The sequence below is a fragment of the Liolophura sinensis genome, chromosome 1 (assembly GCF_032854445.1).
Source record: "Liolophura sinensis isolate JHLJ2023 chromosome 1, CUHK_Ljap_v2, whole genome shotgun sequence".
NCBI lineage: Eukaryota > Metazoa > Mollusca > Polyplacophora > Chitonida > Chitonidae > Liolophura > Liolophura sinensis.
The window spans coordinates 15479340-15494061 of NC_088295.1; the positions used below are offsets into that span (position 1 = coordinate 15479340).

A 14722-nucleotide genomic window follows, 5' to 3' on the forward strand; every position below is an offset into this window, starting at 1 on the left:
GTAAATGTAGTTAATTAATTTAGATGAAACTTACTGCATATTACTTTATGTACATGCTCTATCAGACAAATTACATGTATACCAAAAGTTCACATTACACAGGTGACATGCATTAAGAACAAGGACATGCAAACAATTGCTCTTCATATGTCAGTGTGTATAAGTTTGTCCATCATGATGATTAGTGAGTCAGCGTGTTGGGCTGGCATCTAATGGATTGATCATGCAATATTAGCTACATAGGGAGACCTAGATGTATCAGTTGCTATGAGCTGTGATCATTGTTTGGATATACTTTAGATATGCTGGGCACACATTGACTTTAAAGTTGTCATTTGTAATCAGCTAAAACTGTACACTGCCGGAGTAGTAATGGATGGAGAGGTTAGGTTTAAGCCTAATTAAATTGTGACAGGTTTCCTGGCCAGTACAATGAATAGTCCACTTATGTGTTAACTGATTTGCCTACATTGTGTACCTTGATAAAGGCTGTACACGGGGTATATTTGAGAGTATAGCGCTGGTGTATGCTGGAATCAATAAGCTATATGTATGCTGGCCTGGATGAGCAGTTCAAATGTCCCAGTAACTGCTCAGAGAACAAATCACCAGGCGGGGAACAGTCAATATACAATGATCATCAGTTAAATGCTGATACCTCAACAATGAAGTGACAAGGATAGCTCACATTGTGCGAGAAGACAACGAGCATATGCTGTGATTAGCAATAAATCTGTGCTCTAACTAGATAATACCCCAGTGTGGACAATGGCTTCTCCGAGGATTTATGTGCTGGTCTAGAAAAAGGTTCACCTTCAGTCTTTCCACCACACCTCCTCTGAAAGCTGCACAGTAAATAGAATAGAGCACAGATTGTTTAGCAAACTCAACATTGTGTCACCTGCAGTGATCTTTAACGATTTGGCTGTGATGTAAACAGAGTTAATATCAAAATAAAAATGTGCAAATAAGAAATAAGGCTGAACTTAGATACATATACATCTGTGTATATTCATTTCAAACGGGTCAATACAGATGCAAAAAAGCTGTACATGTAGTGTGAGAACATATATAACTCATTGATTGACCAGCTACCAATCTAGGCAGGCACTCATATGGTTGTGTATTTGTATGTTGGCAGAAGCCAAATGGCGTAGTTCATGGTCATATTTTTGGTTAGGAATAATTCACAATAACTAGTAATAATCCGATAAAAACATATTTACATGTATACATGTAGCTACAAATGTGTACCAGTGTAAACAATGTTTAACACTGGATTCAAGCAGCACTTTGACACCATACATTAACAAAGCTAAGTACAGCTGGCCTGTGTGACCTGGTGACTCTGACTAGACAAGGAATTTAATAACCACCACAAATCTCCTCGGACAGCAGATTATTTCCTCTAGGTCACCTCATACAGGTAGACCGGCTACAAGGTTTTATGACCTTTTGCACATTCATTTGGCAACCATCTATCATATATGACACTGTTCTGATTGAACTATTGATTATTTCATTGAAATGTTTCATGTCAGCCTTAAAAAAGTAGAAAGATTGCAAGCCCTGCAGCTGATTAACTATCAGGCTGGTGTACAGTCAGTTTGCTATAGAAAGTCAACGTTCTTTAGCTCTTTAAAAACACATTTGTCAGGTTGAAAAATGAGTTTCTTCAAGGAATATTAGGAGAATGCTGTATTGGATTTTAGAGAAAAAAAAACACACTTAGGGACCTAGCCTCTAAATTAGAGCTCCTATATACTGCTTTGTTAGATGACCTTCCACGTATTGTGGAGAAAAACGATGAGGAAATAACAAGTGTCACCTGACATTAATAATATCTTACCTCATCTGGTGAACGGCAACATATTAAACTTTCCTCAGATCATTTCTTCAAGAGATACGTATGTTTGACATGTTTATGAAAGTTGGCATAAAATATGGTTTTGATGTATCCCCAGGGATGAAAATCTAGTTCGTGTAATTTAACATGTCTTCCTGTGTTGATTCTGATCAACTTGGTCTCAGATGTGATAGATAAGATTTTTTGAAGCCCTTGTAAGTTGTAGGGATTGTCAGTTATAAACCAAGGATACGGAAGTAAGGTGCATATTGGCGTTCTCAAAGGACTTTATGTAGCACTCAAATGAATAGGATTCCCTCTGGATGGATTGGGGATTGTTTTCCTCGTCTTACGTTTATTGTCGTATTATTTCTGCCATTCAGCATTAAAACTGAAGGTGCTATATAGGCTCACAGTTTCTTGCTGTCAGGTAGCCTGATGTTTCATTTTGCAATTTTTTTTATTATTATAAAACCATTCAATATAAACCTTGAATAAAGACTATCTGAGTACTTATGTTGACAACATATTTTTTTAGGTAGATTAAAAAAGAATATGGCTGAGAATGTCTTTGTGCAACAATCCCCTGGGATCTATTTTGCAAAGCACATTACACATAGATGTACGTACACTTAAAATTACCATGGCAATGCGATACCTAAAATACTGGTAGCCAAGATGGTTTCTAATACCTACTGTGACATAAAAAGGAAGGTGATCATCAAAGATGAAGGTTATCTTTTTAATGATTTTAGTTTTATCCCTGGTTTTTGCTGTCAGTGCCTGTCCTTCCTAAGGCCTGTCCACCTGTCTGTCCACATTTACACGAGCCCTGTTCGTTTTGGTGACATTGGCCAATTTTTTTTCAAGGTCTTAGGTGACATTTAAGTTATGGTTTGTAACAGACCTGTAAACATGACAATGAGAGATTAGTTTTCAAGAGATGAGAGAAAGTTTCATCAAACTTTTCACACACACACACACCTATGTGGAAAAATCTTTTTGTTTTTCATTGACATTGGCCTATGTTTTTTAAGGTCATTTGGCCTATGCATTCATTTCAGATATTAAAACCTATGCCTTAGTCCATTGCACAGTATTTTTTTGTGTGTAGCTATACCTATTCATGAAAGTATTACAGTGCCTGTTTGTGGCCATTAGTATTATTTAATAAATTCTTTACAGTCTTTAGTTTCTATCTGTATTCTATCTATTTCAGCATGCTGTAAGCGTGGGGTGTCCAGACTGGTGTACACCAGTACCTACAATGTTGTTTTTGGAGGACAGGTGATCATTAACGGAGATGAATCTTTACCATATCTACCTCTTGATCAGGTAACGCTCAGATTGGAATCATGCCACACACAGTAAACTATTACTGTTAATGGATGTAGTCAGCTTGTTTGCCTGAGGATTTCTTTATAAAAGATCAAGCAAGGAGCATTGAATCCTTACAGTAAATGACCTAAAACTTTGCTCATTAAAAAGTTGAATTTTTTTCGGATATGGAGAGATGTTTTGTGGTTTGTTCAGAAGGTAGAATGATATCCTACTGGAAAAATGTAAGTTTCAACAACAAAAGTAATATGTTATGACATTATTTTGCTGATAAAAGAGGAATTTTTTGGGTGCAATTTTAGATCATTTACCATCTTTTTTTATAGTTTAACATTTGAAGAAAGAGAAAGGTAATTTGCACAGTTTATTGAACAGTTTTACATTTGAAGGTATAGCAATATGGCAAAGGTCAGTGCTTTTCCTCAGTGTAAATTCTTCATTTTCCCTTACAAATGAAACTGGCCACCTTCATATACAGGAACATTTTGTGTGTGCTGCATTAAATAAATTTAATTTTTTTTTTAAAATAATTCATTTACAGTACTGTTCAGACAACATATACCATAGTGGTGTAAATTTGTATATCGGGTGGGCATAAAAAAATGGGCCGTACTTTGACACTCAATGTGTCCAGAACCCTCTTATGTCAGCTTCTAAGAATTTACACACTCAAAAGCCATTATGTCCTAAGTATACAGACTAAATTTCAAATTCATCCTTTAAGATTTTTTTTGAGGCTATGTTTTCATTTTAACCCTGTGTACAGACTACTCAAGCTATGACATTGAAAATTGGTCAGTATATTAACAAAATCATCTCATTTGAATGTCTAAAGTTTGACAGCGTTTGAACAAAGGATAATGGAGCAATGCAGCATCAAAATGTGGCCCATTTTTGTTATGCCCAGCCTATATATGGTGTAACACATAGCATTTTTAAACGCAGATGAACACAGTTATAGTTAAAGTAAGCTGTGAAATCACTGATTTCATATCATTAGATGTTATTATTGCATAAACTGTTGGATTTCAGCATCCTGACCATTATTCCAGAACCAAGGCTTTAGCAGAGATTGAGGTCATAAAGGCAAATGGCAGTTCTATAAAGGGAAATGGCACTTTGAGGACATGCGCATTGCGTTTGGCGGGAGTGTACGGACCTGGGGAACTGCGCCATCTTCCCAGAATTGTGGTAAGTAATGAAAGTATCTTTATAAAATATTTATACCAGTATAAGCCTGTTGCCCAAGATTTTCATATTGTGGTGAATTTCGTATCCTTTGGTTGTATAGCAAATTCAGGACTAAATATTAAGGTCAGTTTGATATTAATTGATTATTTAGTGGTTAATTCCATCCTAAAGGTCGTTTCACTTGTATTGAAGTGTTCAGGTTTATAGGTGGAGTAAACCAGCAACCTTTGACAATATCAGGTCCAGTAATGTCACATCAGGTTTTTGCCACTTAACAAACGTAGACTACTACATTTCATCAATAAACAAGCATTTTCATATAGATTTATGAATATTGTCACTGAATGGACCTTGAAAGGAGCCATTTCCAGTAAAAAATATATATGTGACGTCACTCATATACTCTTATTCACTACAGACCATCATATAATCTGATGTTTTAAAACCATTTTACTCGGTTGGAAAATTCTAAAAACATTGATCCAACTATATTATTGGACAGTTTTTAATAGTCTTTTTTCTGAGATATACCTCATGTTAGTGTTTTCTTTGCCTTTAAAGTGATAGCCAAAATAGCTAGAGCTGGATGTGAACACAAGAAATCGGTGGTTAGGGGACCAGATAGTTGCAGTGAGCCATCACTTTGACCCTCGGAGTCAGCAATGCACCCAATTTGATATTACAGGTGTTTATGATGTGAATTGTAATGTTCTGAGGTATAGTTTCAGAGCTGGAATGTTTTTTTTCATTTTGTTTTTCCCTGTGAAGTTGTCAAATGATGGATTCATCAGAAATTTGCCGGACATATGTCTCACATTTTTGCTAGACATAGGACATCATTTATTACGAATATCGAAATCCTGTATGATGTGTTTTTTCCTTTGCTATGTAGTCAATTTTGGCAGAATAAATAAAAATATGATTTGCATAATATAGATAAGATAAATAGGGAAATGCTATGAGAATATGAGGAATAAATTGTATGCTGTGGTCTCCAGATGATATGTGAGTGTGTATCATTAGAGAAGTCATTTAAAGTACAAAATCGTCTGTTGATCCACCAGCTCAACCCGAGTTGAGGATGAGCATAAAAAACAGTAAAGAAATGCTGAAGGGAAAAATCTGATGATTTAAGTACTGTTTGATTGTTCAGTGGTGATAAGATACATGTAGCATTGTTTTATGCTGTGCAATGTCCAGTACATCGATCAGTATGAATATCGCTGTATTCTGTAATGGCTTGTGTTATATAGCTTACTGAGATTGTAGGCCATCACATGTTCTGGAGTCATGACAATGATTTGCTCTCAATTTATGGACCACTACAGTGCCGGTCCAAATGGATATTTCTCCATTATACCTTGTATTAGTATCAGAGAAGAGTTTTATTATCTGCTAAGAGAGGCTGGAAACATCTGCTTCATGATCAAATTGGATTGGTAGGGTTTAAGTGGGTGTGCAGGAGGCTGTATCTGGACATGTTTGTTCTCCACTCGTCCTTTCAAGTGCAGTTAGTGGTAAATAAAATCACCGTTAGATTTGGCTGCTTCTAGAACCGGTCTCACTCATTGGGTTATTGGGCCAGATTGCAGCGTCCAGGTTAAGGACATAAGGGGATTGGTCAGTTGTCAACTGGATTATAGTAAACCAGCCTTGGTAGAACAAAACTACATGTGGCTAATGGAGAGGACTGGCTAGCCAGGTATATCAATACATCTGTATACTATCAGGAGACAACTACTCTACTGTCTAAATCAGCTTATGGTCTGAAGGAATTGATCATGGTGTATATATGTGAAGCTAGGTTTGCCAAAAATACTGTATATTGATTGGTATAAGTGGTTCTAATTGACCCCCCAATTCATCCATTTACCTTCCATTTTCTGAAGACATGTACTTTTGGTTATTAGAGTGCAGTTTAATTGACTATTTAGCTGTAAAACAGAGCTGTTTTTGCATAGGATTCAATTGACTTCTCAACAGATGTTCCGGCCCTATGTCTGTGTGTATAGTCATCATCTATTTAAGTGATGGCTGAAAATTGCTGATATGGCACAATCATTCATTCGTTCATTTATTCTATTCACTTGTCACACTGTAAGCAATTATTGATTTTTTGAGGAAAAAACAACATGCTCTAGTGATTGTGGCTATTTAATAGCTCCTTTAATGCAGACATTCGGAACTAATTTGTAATTATTTGACTATTTCCAGTTCAGAAACAAGTCGGGTGATTGAAAATCACCATTTTCGAAGGATTTAGTATTTACCATTGACAAGTGTATTAGGTCGTATAATTTCTATAATATCTACATGGGTATTTGTAGAAAGCATTTTCCAGTCTGACAGAGCCAGGAATCATATAGACTTTTCTGTTTGCCTGAAGGCGCTGTGTAATTACTTTATAAGAAAGACGAGCCTTACAATTACAGTATACGGTAATTGGTTATTATCTGGCACAGAGCAGAATCCACACATTGGACGGAAATACAGTTATCTATAGCCATTTCCTGGACGAGTATGTAAAGGACAAAGTTTTTTCCTGGAATTACATGGCTGGCACTGTATGTAGGTGCTGGGTGCATGCCAGCCGATGTGGGGATGTTAAGGATAATAGGATGAGGGAGGTGGAAGCACCGGCCTCGCGTACACCCTGTGCCTGACAATGTTACACCTTCCGTGTGTCTCCTATAGGCTCATATTCTCCCCATTAGAGATTACCTAACTACTTGCATTCTTGTTGCACGTACAAATCCACTTGGTCATGACATCGCTGGAAAATAACAGTCCAAAAATCAATTGCAATCTCCTTTATTTGGGACAGTCACTGTTGATATAATTAGTTTTGGATCAATTTAGGGTATGGTCCGGAATATGCAGTCCAGATTGGCCAGTAGATAGAAACAGCAATCAGGCTTGTGCCAGACAGGTTGATGTCATTTCTACACTGCCTCAGAGGAAAGACGGTTATCTAGTTTGGTAACTGCTTATGGCTTCATACCTACTGAAGCTGATAATCAGCTGATTGCTTTCAGCCAATGCACATGACGCTATATTCCAAAAACTGCCCTCAAAGCCCTTTGTTCTGGGAATGGACTAATCCACTTCTTCTCTAGGACAGCACCCTCTGTAGAACATTATAATATAGAGCCAGGCGCTTTGTTTAGAAAAGTGGATATATGATTTCCCTCTTTTTTTTCAATAACGTTTAGGCAGTTTTGGACATTTTAAAATGATTAAATAGAGATATTTAATTTTTATTTTAGATACAGGGCATCACAAAATCTTTGCATTCTTTAAAAACTACTACATTTAAAATTGGTTTGCTCTGAACTTTAAATGTCTTTCTTACAGCTCTAGAGATGGTTTTTTTTCCCCCCACTATATGCTGTAATGAGGAAAACATTGAAGTTGCTGATGTCTTTTGGTGTCTAATTTTTGGGGAGTGCAAGGGGAAAATGTCTTGTCTGTGGTACATGTACATGTGGGAATTTTCTCGTTCCACTGATTTGTCAGACACAAGTTTCTTATAAATAATTCCTGTCCTACATCTGTTAGCAGGAGCTTTTTATATAGAGCTCTGAAATCCCCTCTGTAAGATGTGAACTCTGTGTTTTATGACTGCTTCAGTCATCAAAGGAATTTTGAAAACACTTTTGCAGTTGCCATAACAACAAATGTTTTCAGTGATGCAGTTATCATTTGGTTTTATTCCCAGCCATTTTAGATCTGCATTAGTGCCTCTGTGTTGTTGTGTGTTTAAGAAGGCAGAAAACATCGTGTTTCCATTGTTAGTCAAGCGCGAACTTCACCATGCCTTGGTTCAGCCATCAGCTAATGGTTTTGGCAGAATCGAAACACATCATTCTTTGACCACTTTGAAGAAAGTCAGGAATTGATTCACAAATTTCCTTGAATACATTAAAAACGCTTGTATGAATTAACTGAGGTCTCAATAGCAACGTGTTCAAGACATTGTGTCACTAATGATTTCATGCTCAGCTGGACCTTTCCAAAGCAATATTGTATATGGGTGTGAGCATTAATCAGGCTTCAGCCAGATTTGTCGTATTTATCCCAGCATTTCCGGAAGTCCCTGCTTGTAATTTTAGTCCACGCTGGCATGTTGCCTCCTGGTAATGACTTTGTCTTGGGAATACAATGCTGGCTGTTTTATTCCCTCTCAATGCAGATGGCCTTTTCATGGCTTTGATGTGCTACTTTACGTTTGATCAGTCTGACATTTATTCTAAATTATTAGTTCATCAACAGCTGCCTTTAGTAATTATTGTTCTTTAGTCATTATAATTATTTTTCCATTTTCAGTCTGGTAGTATGTGGTTTGTCCCGGTAACAGGGATCTGTTTGCCTCATCAACCACTAGGGAACCACATTTGCCATTTCCCAGGAGTCTGTGGAGCTGTATTTATATTCTCTGTATAAAAATCAATAACCTTCTGGCCACATATTTGCCATTGATATACCTTCAAATTCATTGGCCTTTCTCCAGCAGGTATTAAATGTTTTGTCAAAACAAAACATAGGAAACATTATAATTTATATAACCTTATAATGCACTAAGCCATTCAGGCTTGAATCCCGACTATATCTGTTAGGATTATTTGTTTTTATTGTGTTTCCAAGCTTTGCTTGGAAGACTATTGTTCTTCCTCAGATTATGTTTCTTCTCCTTTGACACCTTTTTTAAAATTTTTTTTTGTTTTGTGAGAAAACTGCGTGTCACAGCTGTTCACTTTCTACACGCTACCTGCTTGAATATAAAACTTTACCCACCTGTGACCCACTTTTCGGTCACAAAAATCTAAAAAAAAAACTTCTTCTCCAGAACTGCTGATCCCATTGCATTGAAAATTGATATGTATGTACAAGACTACTGGGGGTATCAGGATTGAAAATTTTGTGCAAATCGGTTGAGAAATGTGGAAGCTCGCTATTGGTCGTTTTAGTCAGGTGATGACCTGTGGAGGAATTTTGAAAAAGCAAGATATCAGTTAGATGTAGTTTGGCCTGCTGAAAATACAACCGTGGTTTTATTTTTTTCCTACGATGTATAGTTTTTCTTTAAATTGCAATTATAGCTCAGTTTTTTCAAATGTCACATGACCGAACACCCTGATAGCTATGAAGCTGAAAATTGGTCAGTGGATAGATCAAGTACAGATCTTTATTTTGGACTGCGTAGCTACGACTGATTGTGTTGCCATTAAAATGCGTTTAAAACTTGTTATGTTATTCATAGTCAGCTGGTAAAATTGCAATATCTCTAAAACCGGTGAAGGTGGAAAAAGCAAAACAACATTGGGTAACATGGGGACTTCAAAGTGCCAAATATAGTAAATCAGCCTTTGGATAATTTTTCAAGCACTCCAACTCCGGCATTTATTAAGACACTTCAACGATTTTCCCCATACATACAGTACACACTCAGCCATTTTCAGCTTCATAGCTTTGGCGGGTTTGTGTCACGTGACCTCCAAATATGGGGGGAAATTGTATTTTTTTCAGCCTTAAGGGCAATTCGCGACAAAACTGTGCATCAGACATAAATAAAAAGACCAGATTAGTGATCAGAACATCAAACTATGCCAAGTAGCATACTTAAATTATTTAAATTCAGAAAATTTTAATCACGTGACAGATTTGGTAAGCTGGGATCGAACTCTGACATGACTAACTGCCTGAGCGATACAAGCCTGGCGTGATCTGCCTAATGTCAATTTCCTGACATCAGTCATCTTCACGGTTCAACTGCCCGAGACACATCTGCGTCATACCACACAGCCGGAAGACGGTTAGCATTTAATTCCTTCTGTAAATAGGCCAAGTCGGGGAAAATTTTGCTAGCATCTCTTTTACTATCTACTCTATTATATATGTAACTAAGTTCAATAGACAGTTGCAATTTTTACTTCAAATTTCCTTACACATTTTCTATACACTTATTCCTTCAGAGAGCATAAGTTATTGGTTGAAAATAAATACATAACCAGATACACAGCTTTGAAACTTTCAATGCGACCTTACACCGTGTATCACTGAGGCAGTTGGCGAATAGATCTATTCCCGCGAATAGATCGGCAAGATTGATGATACTGCACTATACCCATTGAGAAACAGCGATCCCTTCTCAGACTTATCATGCCTTTTTTTAAGAAAAAGCGCAAAAAACATGGCCCCTGAATCCATTACCTGCCATGCGCAGCATGACTGCTTTACTAAAAGCTCGGCTGTTGTCATAAAATGAACACCTGGACCAGAGCACATGTAGATGTCTGTCAATCACCGGGGCCTGGTTAGCTTGTAGTAAAGAAAGACAAGCTTTGCGTAAAACAAAGCTGACTTTCAGAAATACATGCACAGCATTGGGCTGCAATGGCACTGGGTGACTTAGTTGCAACTGCAGTGATAATCCAGAGAACATATACATCATACATATTCTCCATAGCCATTCATACCTTGTATTACACTATGTAGCTTGAATATGTAAATGTGCCAAATGTGGTAAATCTGCCTAAATTCAACATACATACAGTACGTGTATAGTCCTTTATATACAGCGATTTTCAGGTTTAGAGCTGTAAGAGTGTTTTGTCACTTGATCTGCACAAATGGGGGGAAATTGTGCTTTTTCGCGTTTTGATTGCAATTTACGACAAAAATATACATCGCAAGAAAAAAATAAAAGCGGATTTGTGATCGCACGTTGGGTGGCATACTTATTATTATTACAATATTTCTACATTAATCCTAGTCAGGAATGGGTTGCCTAATATGAATTATGCCTAATTTTTTTTGCTGGTATTAGACAAACTTGGGGTCTTTTCAGAAGAGCATAGAACTAAAAGATTTGAATGATCTGTGGTGGAGAAAGTGGAAAGTTTTTTGTGAGTGGATGCTAAAAGCTGTGTACAGATTGCTTGGAAGCCATGTAACTGCATGCAGTTCTAGTTATTATTAATAACTGTACCGAGTTTCTAGCGAAATTGCTCAATTTGTTTTATGAAATTTTAATATGTTTGTTTGTATGACTTGAAGTTGTACATCATAACTTTTGGGTAGAAATGGTCACGTGACTTGGCAGCCTGTTTGGATTTTCATGAAAACTTAAAAAAATCTTCTCCAGAACGGCTAATGTGAATGAGCTGAAATTTTAACTGCAGTGGTATAAAGCCTAGGTATATTCAGGATGTGATTTGCACTTTCTCCATTGAAAATTGTACAAGCTCGCTGCTGGGTGAAAACGTGAGTAAAAAATTTCTACACTTCCAAAGATGATGTCTGGCAAATATTTCTGTCCGATGCAGTTATGGACGCTGATTTCGAACATGCTATTTTAGCAGAACTGGAAATGACGTTATCAAAACTGGAAGTGGGTACATCTCCTTAACCAATAAAGCTAGAAAAGCAATCTTAAGGCCTAACATCATCTTAAGGCAAGCAGACAACTTCTACATACCCGGAAGTGACCTCAGCAAACTGTAAGTAGTACATGCCAAAAAAAAACTGCCTTTTCTATGTCTTCAAAATTGAAAAACTTCTACTTCTTCTGTATTTTTATCGCAAATTGACATGTTAACGCGAAAATTGCAATTTCTCTCATTTTTGGTTAAATTCAGCTTTGGTCTCTCATTTTAGGTGTAAAGCTGAAAATCGCTGTATTTAAAGGGATCTACATGTACTGTATGTATGGTGAAAATCTTTGACCTGTGTCAAAAAACGCAGGCCATGCATACTTTCGTATAGTGTGCAAAGGCAGATTTAGCACATGTGCCAGATTGACAAGCTATATAGTGTAATACAATGTATGAATGGCTATAAAGAATATACACTTTCTAATTAACTTGGTGTGTAATGGATCATAAAGACACAATTTAATTAACCAAAGGTGATGTCACCTAGGCTGGAAATACTGGCATGAACCCCGGCATCGCTGCTTTAGCAGCTATATTTGGTATTATTTTTGTCATGATCATTCAGCTGCTGCAATGTTAAGAAATTTCTGGTGTAGTTTAAATAAATGTGTATTATATAGTTCATGTGAAAAGTAATGTGTACAGGTATTATTACATCAGTATGTGTATTAATAATAGCTTTGTTATAGTGTGTTATTTCCTGAAAGGTTCTGGTTAAAAGAAAATTCCATTTGTCAGGCGCTGGTACCTGTGGGCAGTGGTGCATGTATCCTTAATTTCCTGATTGGGTATGCATCTTACTATTGAATGATTCCTAGGTTGAGGTTTAGTGCCATGCTAAAAACATTTTCACTTGTGACAGCAGTTAGATTATGAGGAAACCAGAATGCTCTCTGGAAACCACTGATTTTTTCAAGTACCTGACAAAAGTCTAAACGAATCTGCCAAAACAGTGAGAGCTGGATTTGAACTCATAACCACAATGGTAAGGGACCTAATAGTCACATTGAACCATCTATTTACATGTGGCTGTTTAAGAAGATAAGATGTATCACATGGAAGCATATGTAAATGAAAACATTTCTGTTAGTCTGTATTTGTGCCATGGATTTCTAAATTATGGCGATAATATTGCTCTTAAGGAAAGATTACATGTATGTATGTCTATCAGAGTTGATCATTACTTAGAGGCATATGCCATAGATGGAAGCAAGAGTTAACTCCTGGCGTGCAGCAATTCCTCTTACAGCCAATCATCACGATCGTATGTTACTCACACTTTCCTTAGCCAATTACATGCCTAAATACCTCTGATGCAATGTTAAACTGTAATACAAGAATCAATGAGGATAATATCCCAGAGCTAAAACCATTAAGTGCTACCCGAGTTACATGCAGGCCTGTACAGTCCGTATTTATCTGTAACTGCTATAGGCAAATGTTAACCATATATTCTCCAGTCAACCCATCAATTCACATGTTAGCTTGTGGGTCAATATGTGAAAATGCATTTAGAACTGAATTTAATTATTGTGAGGAAGCAAGGCAATACCTACTTATCTACATCTTGTCTGAAATCCTTTCAGATGGTTGCAGCTCAGCATGCACAACAGCTATAAAGCTGTAGTTATGTACATTTAATACGTGGGCAACTTTGGGCACGTAAAAATGTACAGCTTTTCCTTTTTAGTATTTGTGTTATCAGTATAAGAGGACAACATATATTAAGGTATGAGTTTGAGTGTCTTAAACAGATTGGACTTGAAACTTATACCATGCACCATTCGTATGGAAGAAAAAGAATGGTCAAGGGAGGCGACTGTATCGCTTGCATAGTGCATAACCTGAAGTTTTCACACACTCACCTTGTGCTCAGCATCCCATACCCCAGCCCATGCAGCCTGCTGGTCAGATCGGTTAACTTTTACTGTTTAGTTCCGGAATAGCTGTATTCTCCAGACAGAAAGCATCCTGTACTTGCCAACAGGGTAGGCACGGTGATGTAGGTAGATGTGCAGTAGAGACTTGTGTCATTAAGGAAGAATTGTAGCTAAACTGTTTGCAGAGGCTTATTGTAGGAGTGTTATGTTCTTGGATGCTGGGTATTGATTCTCTCGATCACACTGCCTATCATTGCTATAGCCACCGTTTACCAGTCCATCATAGGACTGGCTGCCATAACAAAATAGCCATTGTCCAAGTGGATTTAACCACTTGAGCGGCAAACTTTTCTCGTCTTTATTTGTAGGGATTCACTCCAGATGATGAAGTCATTTATTTATGGTCTTGACGTCCTAATCTCCAATTGTCCGAGGCTGTCTCTTCAATCCTTCCTCCCCATGTCAGTCCACCCAACTCTTATCACATTCACGAAAACTGTATATACTGTTTTCTCCTCTACATGTATGTTCCTTGGAAATAACAAAACTGTTGCACCAAAAAGATTATTAATATCAACTGTTTTGGGAGACTTGTGGCATTTGTTGTCTAAGAATATCTGTTAGTGTTATTAAATTTGTTATTTTTGCTTAGATACATGTATTATAGAATCTGTGTCTGTTTTTTTTTTTTTTTTTTTTTTTTTAAAGTGAGGTCTCCTTGACATGTTTCAGTTGCTTGTATGGAGATTTCCACTTCTTGAAAAACAATTCAGTTTTGTTTTGATAACTCCAAAAAAAAAACATTTGCAAGTTTTCTTTTACTAAATATGTGTATTATGGTACATAGGCCTTTTCTCCTTGCCATTTTCATTTCATGAAGGGACCCTCAACCACTTTGGTAGAAACATTGTTCTCTGTCCCTTACCAATAAGGCATGTCTGTGAAGTTCATTCAAATTTTTGTCAGGTGCCTAGCAAAGGGAATTAATGTAATAATTTTTTTTTTTCACTTTTAAACCCCACTAGTAACAGCAA

General features: G+C 36.9%; 1 protein-coding gene across 1 annotated transcript in view; it reads left to right on the forward strand.

The window, feature by feature from the left end:
- LOC135482067 (short-chain dehydrogenase/reductase family 42E member 1-like) overlaps positions 1–14722 on the forward strand; it is an 88725-nt gene that overhangs the window by 57404 nt on the left and 16599 nt on the right. Inside the window, exons 5-6 of the mRNA XM_064761899.1 lie at positions 3066–3181; positions 4217–4375. Coding sequence (XP_064617969.1) covers positions 3066–3181; positions 4217–4375 — 275 coding nt within the window. The remainder of the gene's footprint in view (positions 1–3065; positions 3182–4216; positions 4376–14722) is intronic.